General features: G+C 38.0%; 1 protein-coding gene across 2 annotated transcripts in view; it reads left to right on the forward strand.

Moving 5' to 3' along the window:
* Positions 1-20,892, forward strand: part of CHCHD3 (coiled-coil-helix-coiled-coil-helix domain containing 3) — a 166,577-nt gene that overhangs the window by 12,663 nt on the left and 133,022 nt on the right. For both annotated transcript variants that reach the window (XM_042872393.1, XM_042872394.1), the window contains exon 3: positions 16,194-16,278. In XM_042872393.1, the coding sequence (XP_042728327.1) occupies positions 16,194-16,278 (85 nt within the window). The remainder of the gene's footprint in view (positions 1-16,193; positions 16,279-20,892) is intronic.

The raw sequence follows: 20,892 nt of genomic DNA on the forward strand, positions 1-20,892 counted from the left end.
CAATTTAACATTTCCTGTGAAATTTCTGCCTTTGACTTCTTCAGTCTGTGCAGTGACGAGGCACCAGAACAAAACCCAGCTATTTCTCCTTTGTCCTTCAGAGACCTTTCGTGGGATTAGAGGTTGGAAAGGGTCAAAAAGACCAGATAGCTGGCTGAGATAAAAGGGTATGTAATTGAAATGATTGTTAGAGTAAAAGTCATTTGGAGCAGCTTGAATAGTTCTGCTATCTTGAAGAACAAAATCAAAAATATTGATAGTCTTAGTGGTGTAAAGCTGAGAAGTAAATTAGAATACTTGGCTTTTACCAGTATTTGTCCTGATAGCTCTATGCCAAGGAATTGTCGTTCTGCTCTGCAGCATCCTCTCCAGTTTTTCAGTAAAATATGTTCTTGCCCAACTCTCCACTGACTACAACCGTCAATAAAATGAAAATAAGTGGGGCACTGTAATAGGGGCAGAATGCTTCAGAATATTTCTAAACCAAGTCTTCAGTAAGAAGCGATTTTAAATCACATGAAGGGGAAGTGGGTTCTGAGTGCATTTTTTTCTCTTATTTAAAAATGCCACTTTTTAGGTGTTACGTTACTCAGAGGTCTCCTTATCCTGTGTAAATAATACGACTTGGTGGTTTTAATAGATTATGCTACTTTTCTTTCTATCATGCTTTATATACAGGCGATCTTTGGCGTGATGTTAAAGAATACTTCAGAGGTATGGTTTATCACATTAAGATGAAAAGAGAAGCTTTGTTTTATTCTTTCATCTTCCAGCTGCAACCAAGTGTTACTAAACCTCTTCATCACCTGTCAGATCAGACAAGTTAAGTATATTGTATAGTGTTTTTTTTTTTTTTTTTTCCTGAAAGCTTTCTACTACTTGTTTTTTTTTTTTTAGTTAAACAGGAGGTAACCACTTAGAGACATTTCTCCTACCTCAAGGGAGCTGTCAGCAGTTTCATTTACTGCTACAGTTTCCTTTTTTTTCCCAGACTTCTGCATGTTTGCATGTGTACTGAATTTCTTGAGCTCATGTTGAGATATATTCCTGAAGTTCTGAAGAGCACCAGACTGGAAATTTCAGTTTTCAGGTACTGCTACCCGTTGTTTTAAAACTAGAAAACAGATGAAGGAAATTCTTTTATGGTAGAATCATAGAATCATAGGCTTGGTTTGGAAGGGACCTCAAGGATCAGAAATCTCCAACCCCCCTGCCACATGCAGGGCCACCAACCTCCACATTTAATACCAGACCAGGCTGCCCAGGGCCCCATCCAACCTGACCTTGAACACCTCCAGGGATGGACGGGGCATCCACAACCACTCTGGGCAGCTATTGCAGCACCTCACCACTCTCATAGTAAAGAACTTCCCCCTGACATCCAACCTAGATCTTCCCTCCTTCAACTTCAAAGCATTTCCCCTTGTCCTGCAGTTATCTACCCTTTCCAAGAGTTGGTTCCCCTCCTGTTTGTAGGCTCCCTTTAGGTACTGAAAGGCTGCGATGAGGTCACCCAGCAGCCTTCTTTTCTTTCTTCTCTTTGGCCTCAAGGTTTGTTGTGTATCTGTTTTAACATCTGTGTGTTTGTTCTGTTATCCAGCAGTGTTTCATAAAGCCAATTAATTGGATTCTCATTTTTAGCTTTGTAAGTGCTTGATGTCACCTGTGAACTAGCATCAAGTCTAAGGTGAAGCATTGGGGTTTATCCCATTCTGTGAAAGTCTTCTATTTCTCTTAGCTCTCAAGAGCTCTCTGCAGAAAGAACATTCATGAATTGTTCATCTGTGATGATTTTTTAATTATTTTTTCTTTCACGTGTGTGAGAAGGGATAGCTTTATTTAAGGGAAAGGACTCAATTATCCTTGATGATACTGAGTGACACTTCTCAACACGCAGAGATGGCACTGAGTGTTCTGCAGTCTAAGTAGGAGAAGCAATATGTGCAGAAATTGGCTGGAAGAATTAGAAAGGCCATGATAATTATTTAAGGGTGATTTCGATCAGACACCTAAGGAATCTGATTTTTGGAGAAGGAGCACTGGATGATGCCTTATGTCTCTGTCAACTAAGTTTTGACCAATTGACTACTATGGCTACACCCAGTTTACTTTTAATCTGCACTTTTTTTTGCGGAAGAGGGGGCAGAATGTTTTAATGGAAGGAAGAAATGAACCTCATGAATTCCTAAATTAATGGGAAGCATCTTTGCTGACAATCAAACTATTATTTTTTTGTGAGGACAAACAGCACCGTTAAAAAGCTGTCAGTGGGGAGGGGTGGTACATCAATTTAAAGATCAGTCATTTTGAGAAGTTGTTTTTGTTAATGTGTCTCATTAACACATACATTTTTAATAACAAGTAGATTGTAGTTGCAACGACTTAAAACATTTCAGTGTGGCCTTCCAAGCATCTGAAGGGAGCCTACAGAAAAGCTGGGGAGGGATTTTTAATAACAGTGTGTAATGACAAAACGAGGGAAAATGGCTTTAAGTTGGAAGGGGGTAGATTTGGGCTAGATACTAGGAAGTCACGCTTTACTATGAGGGTGGTGAGACACTGGAACAGGTTGCCCAGCGAGGCTGTGGATGCCCCCCTCCCTGGAAGCATTCAAAGGCAGGCTGGATGGGGCTGTGAGCAGCCTGGTCTGCTGGGAGGCATCCCTGCCTATAGCAAGAGTTGGAACTAGATGATCTCAAAGGTCTCTTCCACCCCAAACCATTCTATGATATATTTTTTTTTTCATTTGTGACTATTTTCAGTGTTCAGAAATGATTGCAAGTGTCACAGTTTTGTATGTAGTTTTCATTTATGATTACAAGCAGCTATATGGGGCTAAATGCTGGTTTGAGACTATTTCAGCTCCCACACTTCAAGATTAACAATTTTGTAGCGCTTGATGATGAATACACTGGCTTCAGCAAAACTGGCTTTGTAAGACACATTACAGTGTTTCGTAGTTCTCTTCCATTTTCCTCAACAGAGATGAATCCTTGCTCCTGTGTACAACCTTAACACCCTCCATAGCCAGAGTGCTTTGATGTTCTTCCCTCTGTAAGTCAGTGATTTTGATTGACAAGGCCTTCTAACAAATGCTGATTACATGTTCTTATACTTTAGGTATGGATTTAGTTTCTTTGTATATTCTGGTTGTCATCTGATTCTAGTCTCGCCATCCTGTTGACCAGACTGCATGCTCTGTAGTTTTCATCTGAGCTGAATAAACAAACTCTGGAATTACTGTTTTCTCTGCGCTGAGACAAAACATCAATGTTATCAGTCTGTTATTGTAACTTGAATGAATCAATTGGAGATTAGGTGTGAGAGCGCCACAACAGCTGTTAAAGATCCACTTATTTATCTCTGCAGGCTTCCCTTTGTATCTAATTTTAAGTGAAGTGATTGCTTTCAGATTTTGTACACAGATTCAGTGCCCGTCTCATTGGTTAAAATTATGATTTGATGTGGTTATAGTTTTTTCTGAATACTGGCTTCTACTGGATTTTTATTTTATACTCTTTAAAACTTAGTGATAACTTTGTTAAATTGCTTTAAACACACAAGGTAGAAGTTTGGCGTCTTGCTTTATATTTGTACACAACTCCAACTGCTGAGAAATCACGTTAACAGGATCAGCAGGTGTATTGATCAGTGTTATCTTTGTATAAAACGCTTTCTTTTTTCCTCTTTATCCTTTCATTAACCTTTATAGGTAACAACCTACTTTGTCTGCATGTTCCCCCCTCCCTCCCGCACTGTGATTGCCTTAAGGCCTTTCATATAACTTGGTTTTATCTCTTCTCTTTCCCACAATAATTTTCAAAGCTGTTAACCAGTTTTATCCAAACTTCTCAGAGGGATTTTCTAAATTCTCAGAAAGCGTGTAAATAAATTCTTCATCTTTTTAGAAGTCACTTGGTGACAAATGGTACAACCGCAATGCTTCTGGATAAGATTACTGATCAGTATTATAAACTGCCTTCGTACTGGTGAACAGCTTTTCAAAATGAAAATAACCACTGCTGTTCCTACAGACAGCATGTTCTGTATTTTGACCATTAAGGCTTTTCTTGTGCTCCTAGGAGTTTCCTCAAAACGGAAAGGTTGAGCAGAGCTTCTTGCTGAGCGATGCTGATCTGTGACGCAATATTTACAATGAATGCTTCTCACCACGAACACTCATACCTCACAAACAGTCTTTTCCCATCATTATAGTTTTTGCTGGCTTAATTGTAGCTTGCCCTCCCTGGATTCAGTACCTCTTCCCTTTCACCTTATCAGGGCTTTAAAATTGCTTTTTCCCATTGTTGTCTCTTATCTTTTGCCTTGCTGGACTTCTTCTCTAGCCCCTTTCCCTGAAGAGGGTCAGTCTCCTTGGTTGGAAGGGTAACTGCAGTGTTCTCTGATGTCTGTCCCTGTCTAGAAAAACTTGGAGCACTATGAGGCATGGAGGCTTCCTGATTCTTATTGAATGGCAGAGTAGGGAAAGTCCTGGAGTGTTGGAAGGTTGCAGAAAAGCCCATCAGTGAGCTGGGGGATTTGGGAGAGCTTGGATAAATAGGAAGGGGGAGATTCTTTAGGGCAGTGAATGTGCCACATGAGGTTTTGGGATCTGATACTGCTCTTTGTGTGCTTCCTGATGCCTGGCTGTTGCATGCATTTGAAATTTGGTATCTGGAAGGAGCCAGGTGCAGAAAGATGTCGTTCTTCAAAAGCAGCTGTGGGATGGGACAGATAAGCAGTTGCTATGCTCCTGATGAAATAAAAAGAGGATTTCTTAAATTGTCTGATGTTGGCTTTAAGTAACAGAGTACAAGTTGGTAATGGGCACAGGTATCAGTGAGTGATGGTGTTGGTATGGGATAGTCCTTTGGAACCAGTTTTATTGTGTTACTTACTATGTGACCCCCTCAGGAGACTGGGAGACCTGTGGTTTGTGCCCTGCTAGGGGGCAGGTAGGCAAAATGCTTCTGTAATGTACTGTGCAGCTGATGAGCTGATACAGAGATGTACAGATACAAAGCCGTGTGTGAAGCTTTGGGCCAGTTATAGAATTCACCTTCCTGGTTTAAATAGTACGGTGCCCTGAAAGAAAGCAGGGTTAATGTGTTTATGAGAGAAATGGGGCCTAAATCCACAAGAAGCCAGGTTATCATTGATTTTAGTGCAAAGGAAAATATTGCTGGTTGTTAATTTTGCAGAGCAGGGAGAATTTCCTTTGGCACTGGGAGCTGTGAATAAGCAGCAAGCTTTGGAAATTGTGAAAGGATTGAATGTCAGAAAGCTGAAGCATCGTCATCATCACAAAGCTGTATCCACCATCAAATACCAACCTGTGGTTATCTTTCATTGTTTTTGCCCTCTTCTTCCTGATTGATTGTTCAGTTTGGTTTTGTTTGGAATCTCTTTGTGGCTGTTAGAGAAGGACTGACTAGTACAGAGCATGCTAAGATCATTTGAAGTTATCAATACATGGGTGCAAATGGAAAACACAAAAATCAGCTTAGGTTGGAAAGTTAAATGAATATAGATTTATATGTTTCAAGACATTTATTTGAAGAAGGGGAAAAAACAGTTCCTTGTACGTATGTATAGTCACTTGTGCTGTGTATGAGATACACAACATTAGTCTGTCTTTATCCCGTTACATACTCCTGCTTATCCCATTCAGTCACTCATTGAGTCTTTACTTACACTGTTTTCCAATGCCTAAAGCTACTGTGAGCTGGTGTTCCCACCAATGGAAAGGTATGTGAAATTATTCTCAACAGAGGCCTTTTTGTCTGAGTGATGAACGACTTTGTGAATCTTATTCTTGTTGAAAGCTACTGCAATCCTGAGCTGTAATTGGCTAAAATTGACTTTTCAGTGCTGCTGATAGTATGCAATCACAGCTGGAGAATCTTCTTTAAAGACAGTGGTAGTAGATGGAACATGAAAATGTGCTATTTATGTAGCCTTGACAGTACAGACGGTCCTATTCTGGAATGCTGGCCTGGGCAATAGTAGTTATAATTCCTTGCAGTTAATGGTAACTTCTAAATGTAAAATTAGGGAGATGTTTTAGTTTATGTGCTTTTTACTCAGCTGTTACACGTAGTTATACCTGATAGCACGCTGTCCCATGTAGTGGTAGAGGATGTTGATTGAGATACATGTTATAAAATAACATAATTTTAGGCGTTTTATTTTCCCCAACCTGCCCAAGCAAGAATTCAGATAAGGCTGACTATCACAGCTTCTGTAGTGTTCACTTGGTTCCATCTTATTACTTTTGTGAAACAAGATTGTTTTTATTGAAGTTTCTTTAGTATTACCTAGCTTTAATCAATAACCTTCAAGTTTATTATTTGTGTTAGCAAAAATTGTGGGTTCCATTGCAAATGTAGTGATATTAAAGTGGTATTTAGTGGTATAGCAGTACCTGAAGGGGACCTATAGGAAAGCTGGGAAGGACTTCTTATAAGGGCAGGTACCAGCAGGACGAGGGGAAATAGCTTTGAGCTGGAAGGGGGTAGATTTGGGCTAGATACTAGGAAGTCATGCTTTACTGTGAGGGTGGTGAGACACTGGAACAGGTTGCCCAGCGAGGCTGTGGATGCCCCCTCCCTGGAAGCATTCAAGGCCAGGCTGCATGGAGCTGTGAGCAGCCTGGTCTGGTGAGAGGCATCCCTGCCTATAGTGAGGTTGGAACTAGATGATCTGAAAGGCCCCTTTCAACCCAAACCGTTCTATGACATACGTATTCAGAAAACACTGCAGTTTATTAAAAATGAGGCAAATATTTTCAGATTTCACATTGTTCTTTGTACACAGGGTTAGATGTGATTTTTTTTCTCCAAGAAGATAGAAGGAGTAGCAGTAAATTCCCCATACGGTCAGATAAAATAATTTCACTGTAAACTTATGAGCCATGAAGATCAGAAACAAGACAGCTTAAATTGTCTTGAAAGGACACTACATGTTTAATCCAACTGAAGGCAGTCTGATTAAATCCTTCCCATTATCATCTACAGTGTGTTTGTTTATTTTTTAAATGGTGAGTTATGGGAACCTGATGCTTTTATCCATTGTATTCAGCAACAAAACACTTGCAGCTGATGTATAGTAGGAAGTAACCAGTGCAGACAGCTGAAATAGCAAGTCTCTCACCTGTTGCTTGAAATCTAAGGACGTGCTGCTAGTGATAGCCTTATAAAGGTATGTGATTCTTCTGTATTTAATGTATACACAAACATGTTAAATGAAGAGGACAACAAACTGGCTTATGGCTGAATAGTGGTGAAACCAATTATTGTGTGTGTGTGTGTGTGTGTGTGTGTGTGTGTGTGTGTGTGTTGCAGAGGTACATGGGAAGTGTGAGTTACTAAGAAAACTTGGTTGAAAAGTTTCACAACTTTGTAACAATAACGACTTGAATTTATATCACTACATGAAGATTTATTGTAACTGACAAAGCATGATTCTTAGAGAAGATGCACACTTGTACCTAATTTTTAACTGCCTTTTTTTTTTTCTTAAATTCAGTCTTACTGGTGATAAATTATTTATTGTATCAGCTCTTGGGTGTTTTTAGATAGATACTTCATATTTCATGTTTCTTTTCTTGCAGTATTTCCCTATCTCTGTCCACCTGTTATACGTAATTTAAGTTCTCTACGACAGGAAATCTTTTGTCATGATGTTTTTTTTTTTCCCTGCAACTAATTTTAAGTTTGAAGAAAATTCTAAGCATAAACATCATTCGAGGCCAGGCTGGATGGGCTTTGAGCAACCTGCTCTGGTGGGAGGTGTTCCTACCTACAGCATGGGGTTGGAGCTAAATAATCTGAAAGGTCCCTTCCAACCCAAACCATTCTAGGATTCTACGAAGCATCCCCTTAGATTTTTTTGAGGGGTCTCTGCATTGCGTTGAAATTCTTTCTCCGTGCACACATCCACACAGACATGGTTCTTTTTAATAATCATGAAGTCTTACAGAGGAATTGCACCAACACAAAATCATGTATTAGAAGAGCTCAGCCAATGGGAATGAATCTCAGGAATGAGTTATTGGTAAACAGATCTTGTAAGCACAGATAGAAACCCATTGAAAGAATTAAAAGGCAAAACCTTGCAGTTCAGCTCTCTCCTGTTTTTTCCAGACCACCCTTATTAAGTCTGCACTGATTCACTATTGGGATTTACTGCTGAAGTTACAATAATGGAATGCTGGAAAGAAGATGTTCCCAATGCAGTGTAACTAACTTTGCTTCGTTATTTCTAGATCATCTACCAGCTTATTGCTAATTTAAATGAGTATAAATTGGTTGAGATCCGCATTTACATTGTAAAACAGATACTGTAATATATGCAAGAGCGCCTTTTGAAACTAAAATATTAAATAATTTTAAATTATGCACACTTAATTGCATTGTTTTTTGTATTAATTATTCTGTGAGCTTGCTTAGGTATCGCTGCACATTACCAATATTTAACAGTTAATACAAAATCCTGTCCTTGGAGGCGCGCTCTGTGTTTGTACTGAATCCCTGATTGCTGGAAGTGGCTGTAATTCTGAATTGAAATGGAAGAGCTGCTGTATGTTTTGGTAGCTAAATTTGTACGAGTCTGAAAACTGAGCTTATGCTTAACTATATTATTATTTAAAAAGATGTTGTATGGTAGGAAGACCAGTGTGCTGTTTGCAACAGTTACAATCCCTAAGAGATTGATGGCTCTGAGCTGAAGCTTTTGCGAGCGCACAGTTGTACATGGAGGAGTGAATGAAGCTGCCTTGCAGTGATTCACCATTGCTCTTTAACCTGGACCTCACGTAACCTATTTTGGGAATAGGATGAATTTATGTCCGTGGTTCGTCAGTCACTTGAGATAATTTTGAGAATGCAAGTAAAGGCTGCAGTGTTTTGATTAAATGAATAAGAAATAATATGAACACTTATTTCAGTCTAGTCTACTGGAAGTTATTGTGTGCTGCTTAAGCGTGTGTTCCTTGTTTAGATTTCTCCTGGTTAGAAATGAATTCACAGATCAAATGTTTTGTCTTTGCTGTCCTACTTAGACAGCTGCTGTTGATATTGATGGTTATTTGTGTGATGTGTGGAATTTAGATATGGTCCAAACTGGAGAGCTTATTAAGTGGAAAGAATAATTTGAGAGTACATGTATATTAACTTTGCATGTTATGGATTTGATTGGAGTATGTGTGGGAAAACGTTTTAATTGCGGAAGACTCATAACTTATTTATAAGCCCATAGCTTGATGTCATGAATCCATCAGGTTGCCACTGTGCTTTCTGATTCAATATTTATGGCTGTTAGTGTGCTGTTAGGAATCTTCCTTGTGACATCTTCATTAACTTTAACGTCTACAAAGCTGTAGTTGCTCTGCCAGCTCCTGAGAGAGATGATGGGGTGGAAACCAGCCCTAGGGTGGGTTGTCCCAGGTGAGGTGGTTAATGCTCATCCTTAATGCACGCAGGGACATGAGAAATGCTTTGTTGCAGCAGATCAGTGATTTGAATGGCCTGATGCTCTGCTGTCAATACCAGGTGCTACGGAGGTGAACACAAGAAGTTCTGTAGTGATTGGGGAATGTTCTTGTTTTTTGTAGGGGGAAAAAGTAAATTCCTTCTGGTATTGAAGCCAAATCCTCTGACTGCACTTCATATATTTTATAGCCTGTTGGTGTTCTTCAGTGTTTTACTCACCTTTTGATTTTACTTGATTTTTAGTTTGGCTTCAACAATTTGGAGAAAAAGGTGCCTGTTGTTCATTTCAAGCAATACAAAATCTGTCTTTTAAGTACTGCCCAATCAACTTTTCTGTGAGTCTTTTCAACAGTGTGTTATGGAAGAGTGAATAGAAGCCCTGAACTGCCTGTTTTGCATTAATATCTGGCCCTCTGTCTTCTCTGTGTTGAGTCATTCCAGGTTTTCTTGCCGTTATTTCACAGAATATTGGGGATTGTGGAGTCCAATCTCCCTGCCAGATGAGGAACACCTAGTGCTTTTCCAATGGGAAAGGGCTGTGTGGTAGTGCCATATGTCATATATATATATTATATTATATAATATATATTATGACGTATTATTTTCAATATATATAGTCATTATTTCAACTGAATCTAATGGGAGCTTAATGCCCTGATGTTTCTGTAAGTTTTGATAGGGCTGTGTTGAAAAAGAGACCGCGTGACAAAGGCCTTTATGCCTCATTCACTGACCGTCTTTGTGTTGTTAGCAAAGCTGAATGTGAAAGATCAGTAGATCTGCTGGTTTTCCTTTTTTTTTTTTTTTTTTAATTTTGTAAATTCAGTCTCTGAATATTGTTTTCCTAAGCATTCTCTAAAACGTGTGATTGTACCAAACCTAAGTGTCTCTTAATAACTTAATGCACCTGCCCTTTCAGGAGGATTTAGTTAAGGTGCCTGATGGTAAATGCTGTTTCCATTAACATTTTTTTTTTTTTTAAATCCCAAAACTAACAGCAGACTCCTAGCTCTGCAAGCTAGAGGTTGTTTGATTAATTTGTCTGTATCATATTTTCACTTCTCTATCTAATTGTTTTCAAGCTGCAAGTAACTAATGTGTGTTGTTTGCAGCTTTGGGTGCTGCCTTCTTGCTACGCTGTACTATCTTGTTAAATACTTTTTCTACAAGACAGCTTTAAGCAAGAGAAGTTATGAATCTCGATCTTTTGATTTGAATGATGAAGCAAAAGGATGGAAGAAAGTACTGTCCAAATGCATGAGTTGCATACATCCTAACACAGCAATCTATAGTAGACCTAGAGTTTAGGGTTGCTGTTGTCTTCCAAAGAATTTTGCTTGTTACAAAGCTCTTGGCTTTGGGTCCGTGGTGCTGGTCGATGGCTTTTGAGTGTTCCAACATGGAGGTGTGGTTTTTTTTTTTTGTTTTGTTTTTTGTTTTTTTCCCTCTGAAGCCTCTGTAACTATTGGGAAATGCTTGAGCTCTTCAGTACCCCTAGGAGCCATCAATGAGGACTGAGGAGTTATAATTAGTCTTTTGGACTACTCTGTTAGTCTTTTGGGCCCTGTGAATATGTATGTTTTATTTTTTCATCTGATTTTGAAGGACACATAAAGAATGTTAATTACTTTGTACACTCCTGTCGTTCTGCGGGCTTTTTTTCTTAAAGCAATTATATTACACTTAATGTAGATTACAGAGAACAATATCTATCTGTATGAGTGAGGTATTCTGCTCTTTTTTAATTAAAACAAAATAGCATTGATGCAGAAATGCTGTTGCACTTGCATAACTGTTGGTCTGCTTGTGTGTTTGTCAAAACCCTGCTGCAATGTGCTGCAGCTTTTATTTTGGAAGTTTTCTTTCTGTTGGGCACAGCCATAGGTTTTAGCCATTAGATAGATGTTGGCTGTAACTTATAGTTTCTCTAGATCTTTTAAGTCTTTGTCTTGAGTGTTGAGCAAGCTGAATGTACCAAGTCCATGTATTGGCATGTCACTGAAGTACACAGAAATGGTTTGTTTAAAAATTGGTGAACTTACCTTTGCTCATCTTCAAGTTAAATTCTGTGTGCGAAGGGGAGGAAATGCATCTTATGTTTGTGAGTTTGTGACTTACTATTAGACATAATATCTGTGTATCAAAGCATTTCAGAGGAGGAGGTAGCCAGATGTCAAAGCCCAGGTTCCTTCATCCCGAAGGCATCCTAATGGCAAAGTGTTCTCTGACCATCATTGCTTGGTCTGTGAGGCTCCAGGCGAGAGCTCTTTGTTTTAACTTGGCTCTTACACCAGTGTTCACATCTGTGGTGATGTTACACAGGGCAGGATGGTCAGTCTGTTAAGCACTGTGCAACCTGCTGCTGGAGCTGAGCAGGGTAAGGAGCCTATTGGCAGTGCAGCTGGTGGTACTCGATTTCCATTATTGCAGGGAGAATACAGCTTATCAGACACCTATCAGCATCCCCAACTCGCATGCTAAGAGGACAGAGTTATTTCTGGGTAGAGCACTATGGCTTTCAGAGCATAGTTCCCATTACTGACCATCTATCTAAATTGTCCTGTGATGTGAACTGTGCATTAGTGCATTCAGACTTGGTGAAAGGCAGAGATGCATTTTGCCCTCTTGTAGGAGCATAGCAAAGCGCTAAGGTTAAGTGTGACCTTCCTAAATATAGTTGTCTGAAAATCTTCCAGGTTTCTCTTCTCTGGGATGCAGTTAAAGACGAGTTTGACACTGATTACAGTGTCCTGAAGAACTTGAAATACTAAGGGGATAGGAATAGCTAAGTAATTTTTGGCAGCTGTTGTATGCTTATTGTGTCCTGATTATGCTTATTTTTGCAGACTTATATCTACCATATTGTGATATTCTCCACTAGCTTGCCAGCTGTTTGGTTTTAACGTCCTGCAGTCTGAGCAGAGATTTCCATTGCAGGGAAATAGTGTTGGTTTTACCTAGAACAGTTCCATTTTTTTCCTCATCCCCATTGTAATAAATTAACTTTTTTTTTGTTCTAAAAGCTTCTTCTCCCAGAACAAATCTCTCCTACTTATAAAACTGCAATTTTTTACTGAAACATCATAAACTTCCCACTGGGGAGCTACCTAATTATATCTTACAATAATTCTATTGAGTGATCTATGGCTCCAGTTTTATTCCCTATTAGTATTTGGCAGATCGATGGGCAATCTAATTGATTGTTAAGGTCAAATGTCTTTATTGGCTGATGCCTGAATCTCTTCTTATTATGACTTTAAAGGCTATTTTATGGTCTGAGGTTTCTGTATTTGTTTTTGTGCACCAAAGCAACGAGGCTCATGATATAAATGCTGGTGAACAACATTCTTACACAACATTTCCTGTATTCTCAGGCACAGTATTAAAAGAATGTGAAATATTGAGGTATCAGAGTTGAGCAAAACTGCAGTAAGAAACACTTGATCGTGGGTTTTCAGATTGTTCTGTGAATAAGGTAGCTGTGATGTGAAATACATTTTTTTTGCTTTATGACAGCTTAATCATTTCTAAGTGTACAAACGCAGAACCTTAACAGCTTTCATTTTGGCTTGCGGTGCTTACTGAGGTACGGGGAGGTTCGTGTGTGCTGCAATACGAAACCAGCATCCTTGTGATTGCCTGATATTTGGCTAAACTTTTTGTCTCTTTGGGTGAGTGTTCTCTCTGATCTTTGTTTGGGAATGTACAGGTGTGGTGCAGCAGTTCAGTGTCTCCCAAACAGAGGTTGTGAGCATGTACTCGTGTAGCCTCAGGTCAGAAAACAGGGGAACAGCGATGGCAGTCAGTAGAGATAGTCCCAATAAAATGGACATTTGCTTTTCTTTCAGGGTTTGTAGTAATTTAAATATCTGTTTAAATATAGATATATATATATTTACCTCTGGATTGTCATATATAATTTGACTTCAGAGTGAATTTTACAGACACTCACTTTACAGAATCACAGATTCAGGCTCACAAGTGTCCCCTCGTCCTTTCCTGTTACAACTCCATCATCTGAGTAAGCTTTTGCTGTGTCTGGCAGAATGGCTATTGATTTCTTTACTGCTTTACTTAGGGTGCTTATAACTGATTTAGTTGCTCAGGATTCCCATAGAGTCATGGAGATGCTTCGTTCATTCATAAAACTTGTTATTATGAACATCTGCTTTAGATGAGAGACTTGCACACTGGGCTCTTTTAACTGTAAAAGGAACGTGGGCTAATGATGCTGGGTAATGTTTGCAGATCAAAATGACTCCTGAAGTCAGTATCACAGAGATCATGTTTGTCATTGTTTTTTTTTTTTTTTTTTTTTTTTTTGTGTGCATCCTTTTGGTTCACAAAATCTGATTGCTGCTTAATGTAAAACAAAAAGTTGGTTCCACAAAGGAGATACCAGAACTGGCGACTGCCCTGATTTGTGTTGTGATTAATAGGCACCCTCTGAAGCATTTCTTTAGCTGAGAAATTTGTCCCAAAAAAGCCTAACCCAAATACTTACTTTGTCTTTACTTAAATTTGATGCCAGTTTGGTGATTGGTGCACTTTGCTGGAGTATGTATGACATATAGGCTCAAACCTGATAGTCTGAGGAAGTCTAAACTGAAAATGTTCCACTTCTGGGTAAATCTGCCTCTCTCTTTAAATTATTTTTTATTTTTAAGCATTACCTGAAAGGCAGATGTCTCATTCTCCTTTGCCCCAGTATCTCCACAAGTTTCTGACTGCTGACAATTGTTGAGTGCTGTCGCTGTGCATGAATACAGACACAAACAGTAAGGACACTGCTTTGTAACTGTTAACTTGCAATTGATTCCTGCCTTAAAATGCAGTTGCTGTCTTACAGTTACTTAAGCTAGTGTTTTGGTTTCTATTTCTGAGGAGGTTGTCTCACATCTATATCTTGGTTTTTGGAGTGAGACTGCATGTTTTGTTGCTCTGTGGGTCCAGAGAATGGAATTTGAGCCAGCTGCTTCATATGAGTAAGGAAACTTTCCTGATGCCTGTACTGGAAGATAGAAGTGTTGTAGAGTTACTTTTTATATATATATATATATAAATTTATATATTTTTATATATGTGTGTGTGTATATATATATTTATATATGTGCGTATGTGTGTGTATGTATGTGTATATAGCATATATATATGTGTGTGTATATATGTATATGTGTGTATATATATATATATATAGCAGTAATTACAAATCAACATTGTCTGCAACTTTTGGTTACGAAGCCAATGCATTTTCTGAAAATGGAGAACATTGTAAATACTTGTAAGAATGAGCAAGTATTGCTCAATCTTAACAGTATTTGATTTGTTTTATTCCTGCTGTGCTTGTGTCAATTTGCCTTTGTATGGAGAAAAAAAATGTATGAAACTATCTCAAAAATGAGCAAATGTCTGGTTGGTTTGTTTGCGTTCTGATTGAAACAACCTTTCCTCTGGAAGTCTGCTGAAACATGTTTAATTGCTACAGCTTCAGTTGAAGGAAGTAAATGCAAAATTTCTTATCTCTACAGTTCTGTGCTCATGGGTGCACAGATTGATGCTATTGAATATGAACAGTGTAGTAGCTTGCAAGACCGAGCACTTGAATATCAATTCAGATTGGATATTAGGAAAAATTTCTTCTCAGAAAGAGTGGTGATGCATTGAAACAGGCTGCCCAGGGAGATGGAGTTGATGTCTGTGCGGGTGTTGAAGAGACGTGTTAATGTGGCACTGAGGGATGGGCATGGTTTAGTGGGCATGGGGAGGATGTTGATGGTTAGGTGGGATGATCTGAGTGGACTTAAAGAGCTTTTATGATTCTGTGATCGGTGATGAAGGGAGGCTGTGAGTGCCCTGTCCTGGAGGTGTTCAAGGCCAGGTTGGATGGGGCCCTGGGCAGCCTGCTCTGGTATTAGATATGGAGGTTGATCCCTGGGGTTCCTTCCAACCCAAGCCATTTTGTAAAGGGAGTTTTTTTTGTGTGTGTGTGAACAGAAGTCTCACTGAATGGCTTTTGGTAGACTTGGATGTTTTTCAAGCTTGTAGAATCAGTGGATCTTACACTGTATGTACTTACACTACTTGTGTGTGGGAAAGTTAATTATAGACTTGAAGAATTCGGCTGAGTCAAAACAAAATAAATGCTTATTCTATGCCCACCTGCTTAAGTGAAATGAAGAGAATTTCAGGCAAAAACTTTTTTTCCAACAAGAGAGACTAAAAATATCAGTACGTAAGATGTTAGAAATGCTCCGTTGTTGAGGAAAAATGTGTATAAAAATACTTGATTAATTACATAGGAATTTATTTCCCTCTGTTTCATATGAGTAAAAAGCATGTTTGCCTTTTCTACTTAAAGTTCAGGCGTTTGTCCTGATTTTACTTTATAACAGTGTGTGTGTGTATATATATTATTATTTTTTTTTTTTTAAGAAACATGTCCTTAATTTAACTATATCACCTTTAATTTAACTGTATGCTTTTTCATAATTTTCAGAAGATACTGTTAATGGAAAAGTTGTTTAATAAGTATAATTTTTAATGGCTCTCTAGTGTTGTGCATTAAAATTTGAAAGGCAGTTAAATCACAAGAAAGCACTTTGCTTTATAGAAAAAACAAAATAATGTATTATGTAGTTGTTTCCGTAATGAGGAATATATTGTGTTCTGTTAACACTTCATTTAATTTTCTTTTAATTGTAGTTAATGATGAAGAACTAAAGAAAAGAATTGCAGAAGAATTGGCATTAGAACGAGCCAGGAGAGACTCTGAAGCTCAAAAGAGAAGGTTTGTTTGTTAATAACAGTATTTGAAACAAATGTTCTTAATGCTTTTATTACTGCTATTTACCTATTTATTATCAACAGTTAAATTTTGTGCCCTCAAGACAAATGGTAGGTAAGACCCTGGGGCTATATAACCAATTTTGATATTAAATACACATTAAAAGCAGCAAATCAGCTGATGCTGCCTTGTCAACGTTCTGTATCAATTTTTACCTGACTTCTTTGGTCTTTTAAAATCAATCTTTCTTAACTTCTCTTTTTTCTTTAAAAAAAAAAAAAAAATCATTGTAGAAAGATAGCAATAGGGAGCGCTGTATGGGTGGATTACTTACAATCCCTCTGTTTTAAGTCTTCTGTTTGATCAAAAGTATGTTTTAACAGCAGTAGAAATGGTAGTTGTTGTTATTTCTCTGTATTGCAGAATGTTTTCAACTGCTTTAATATTTAATGTCTTAGCACTTTGAAGATGCAAAGTATGGTAGTTAGATGGTTTACCTGAAAAACAAACAAACAAACAACCCTTTTTGGTAGCTCTTTTGTATGTAAAACCATTACTTTATTAGTTGTGTATTTTCAGAGCCTGTAGAGATTGTAATTACTGTGAGAAACTTGATACAAACACACAGAACGCAGCTGCAGAGTTGGGTGTAGCATTTCAAAGATATATTCCCTCTGTTGAGTTTGATGCTGGTAATTATTAGCAAGTAAAAACTTCCAATTTGAATTGGACATCAGTTTGGCTGTATGGTGAACTTGGTGGATTTGTGTGGTGATTCGTAGTTCCTTTCAGTGGTTTTGTTTAGAAGGTAATACAACACACAGATCACAAATATTAATCTACTCATTGTCTTCCCCTCTGAGAATGGGAAGAAAGACTCATTATGATGGATTTTAAAAATTAGGGTGTAATTAGTGCTACTTAAACTGTCTGCATATATAGCAGTTGTTTTCTAGACATCATTATATTGTTATTTAATTGTGTTAGGCTGATGGAGTATGTAATTAGCTAGGACTATATAAATGCCCAAGAAAATGAATCGGGCTTTTCTTTAATCAGCAGTAAAGGAAATCAATATGTAATAGAAAAATCTCTCCTCTTTGAACTGGTCTTTGACAGGAAAGCTCGTGTTGTATTCGAGCTGAATGTTGGCTGCTTAGAGTTCATCTAAACGTGTTTACAGTATGGAAATGTTTGTTTTGTAACTTCAGTATTTTGTCCCTTGACACTTCTCAGTGATTCTCATCAGGTTTTCCGTAGCTCAGTTTCTGTTAGCTGTGCGTTGGCATGTGGAAGGTAGGGAGTAGGCTGGCTTTTCACATGCCTGATGGTGTGTTTTACAGAGGCTATTTGCTGTTTTACAGGGGCTATTGCTGTGTTCTCTTAAACTTGGTTTGAAGAATCTGTGCTTTTGAAGTGTAAACTATCAGACTAAATCTAGAACAAAAATATCCTCATGAAAATAACATGTTAAGAGTCTTCTTAGCATCTTTTGTGTCTTTACTAGGTGTTGTTTTTTTTTTCTAGAGATAATCAAGAATTTCTTATTTTACTTTCTGTGTACTATATGTATATATATATATATATATATGATTATAAATAAATACTTGGCTGGAGTGTGAAGGCTTTTGTCTCATAAAATAGATTTAAAAGATGGAAGTGTTTACTTAGCTGTTACTTGAGGTGTTTTACGGACTGAGCTCTGGTTGAAGCTTGTGTTGTTAAAAACACTGAAGAAGCGCTGTAATAAATGGAGCTGTTCTCCTTCAGAACATGTTCTGCTGAGAGTGAAGTGACTGCTGCTATGCCGACCTCATGAAGAACAGATTTCTGTTGTTCGGATTCAGCATACCTACCCCTCCTGTTCTATTCCAATTGAGAAAGCAATCTCTCTCGAATTCAGGGCCATGAGAAATGTCTGTGCAGTGTGTGGTGGTTGTGGTTGTTTTTTGTTTTTTTTTTAAGTCAAGATCCATACTTTCAAGTGGAAAAAGCCTGCAATTTTCTATACAGCTCAGGTATCTATCAGTCTTCTGGACACTTACATACTTTTAGAGCTGGTATAATTTTTCATCATTACTGGACTTCAGTTTTGAAACATAAACTTAAGAGCTCAGTGTACACTGTTCAGATAGAACATTTTATACCTTTCACTTTGGTGCAATGCAGAGACTTCTAGGTAATACAGACAAGAAAAACTTAAAAATACTCCTTTTGTATTTAGTTATATAGTAAACATGAAAGCACATGGATGGTTGTAAGATGGAACAAAACCTGTGTTCCCAGCTGTACTGTGCTTAAAACATATACTGGAATAAAACTGTTACAGAGAACAGTTGTTAGCATGCATAGGGTATATTCCAGGAGCAACTGGAAGCCATTCCAGAGTTCAAGAGCTTTAGACCACATTATTCAAGTCTTCAGAACCTGCAGCTCATGGAAGCAATAACAGAAGTACTTTCTTTGTTGTGTCAAACATGTTCACGAATGACGTTGACAGGTAAGGGTACCACATCTGGAGGTTGATGGCCCTGTCTGTGGCAGGGGGGTTGGAACTGGATAGTCTTTGGGGTCCCTCCCAACCCAAGCCATTCTGTGATTCTATGGTGTTAATCCTTGAACATGTGAAAAAAGGAAGTGAAATGTAGGCTTCGTAACCTATACGAAGAATGCAGAGTACAAATGCACCAGTGTTCAAGGCTGGTTAGATTGAGAAGGATGGTGTCTGATGTCTGTGCTGGTAGTGCATTGTAGAACGGTGATTCAGTAGCTCTTTCAGCTTATTATTTCAGGCACTTTGGTAGGCAAGTGAGCAGAATGAAGCCAGACCTCTGCATTTGGATGAAAGATTTGCCACTTTTAACTGGTGAGAAGCAACTTGGAATGCTGTAGTTCTGGTGTTTAAATTTTTTGAATAGTTATGGTAGGGGCATAAGCCCCATAATCAGTTAATTTAATGGATACCATAGTATTAAAAACTACTTTGCTTTGCACTTTCAATGCATTAAAAAAAAAATATGAAATTGATAACCTACTACTTTTTTCTTGACTATCTTTAAGTCAAATATTGATGGCAGGTGATGCTGATATCCGTAATGTCTTTGGTAAACATTTTATGAGATAGAGAAACACAAAGGTTATGTATTTAGAAAGTGTGTATATCCATTGCCTTCTCAAACACAGTTTTGCTATCTTTAAGTAAAAAATTAAACATAGGTAAACTTTTGACTGTCAGTTGTCTAACTCTATATAATGGATAATTTCAGTACTGTTTCTGTATGCATTGATCACCACATTTTGATCAGATGTGTAGTATATCCATGTAAGACTCTGAAAGAAGATTTTTTTTTTTTAATTAACTTGGTATGTAGTTTATTTATTCATACATACCTAGGCAAATGGTTAAAACTTCCCTGAAACTATGACAAGTCTCTCCAGGATTTTCTTCTCTTAGAGTCTGGGAGTATGTAGTGGTTGGGAAGCGTCATAAATTAATGCAAAACTTAATAACTACTGTCATGAGAACACGTGTGGCTTGTAATCTGTTGATGGAAATTGGACTGCTGCCAGTGACTGAATTCCCTCATGTTTAACCATTCTGGGCCAGAACACCACCTCATCTCACATATTGCTTTCCCAGGCCAACTAATGGACAAATGTTGCTGGAAGTGCTTTACTAAAGCTGCCTTCTGGCTGAATTTCCCCTGGGAGTTTCTCTACTTAATTTGATAGACTGGATGAATAAAGTCTCTGTCCATAGAAGTACTTATTTATTTCCATCTCCTTAAGTGAAAGCAATGTTTATCCTCTCAGAAAAAGGCAGAGTTATATGTGGATGAACTTACTCGTGTTAGAGGTTGGGTATTTAGTCCTTGAGTCTGACCAGTAGGTATTCCTATGCTCTCTAATCAGTTCTGGAGATTAAGAATAGGTTAGCAGAACTTTCTAATGATACCATATTGGCCAAAAACCCCACTGAAGACACAAAGTTCAAGCTAATGCACTGGTTCTTTTACTCAGCTCAGCTGTTGTCTCTCACTGTGGCTTTAGAACATGAAGAAAGTTTCCTCTCAAGAGTCATTTAATTTGAAAACTTAAGCTGGTTTTTATTCAATTGCAACAGAACTTGCGGTGACTGCATTAGTAGATGTGACCAGTTAATGTGTTGGAGCTACAGTCATATGATAATGCTCAAGCTAATTTATAGGTTGTAATACTATTAGTATTAGGAACAATAACATAGAAATAATACTGCTATTACAGTTATAATTACTAGAGAACTTACTATTTTGAACAGAATAGGAAAGAATATAGTGTGTTATTTCCCCTAGATTAAGAATACCATTAATATTCTCATAGTCTGTTTCCAGTTCATGTCAGTACCTACCATTAACTCGGAATAATACATTGCTTTTATGACGTTGATTATTTAATGAAAACACCAGTACCTCAGTGATGTATTTGAGGCTTATTGAACAATTAATTGAGCATATTTAATGGCGTTCTGCTATGATGTTTCTTACTGCCACTGGTATGTGTGTGTGTGTGTGTGTGTGTGTGTGTGTGTGTGTGTGTGGACTCAGAAGAAGTGAAAAAGCAAGATTTTGTCCCCTTTTA

Source organism: Lagopus leucura, unplaced genomic scaffold (genome assembly GCF_019238085.1).
Source record: "Lagopus leucura isolate 7727_CA_CO unplaced genomic scaffold, USGS_WTPT01 Super-Scaffold_100008, whole genome shotgun sequence".
NCBI lineage: Eukaryota > Metazoa > Chordata > Aves > Galliformes > Phasianidae > Lagopus > Lagopus leucura.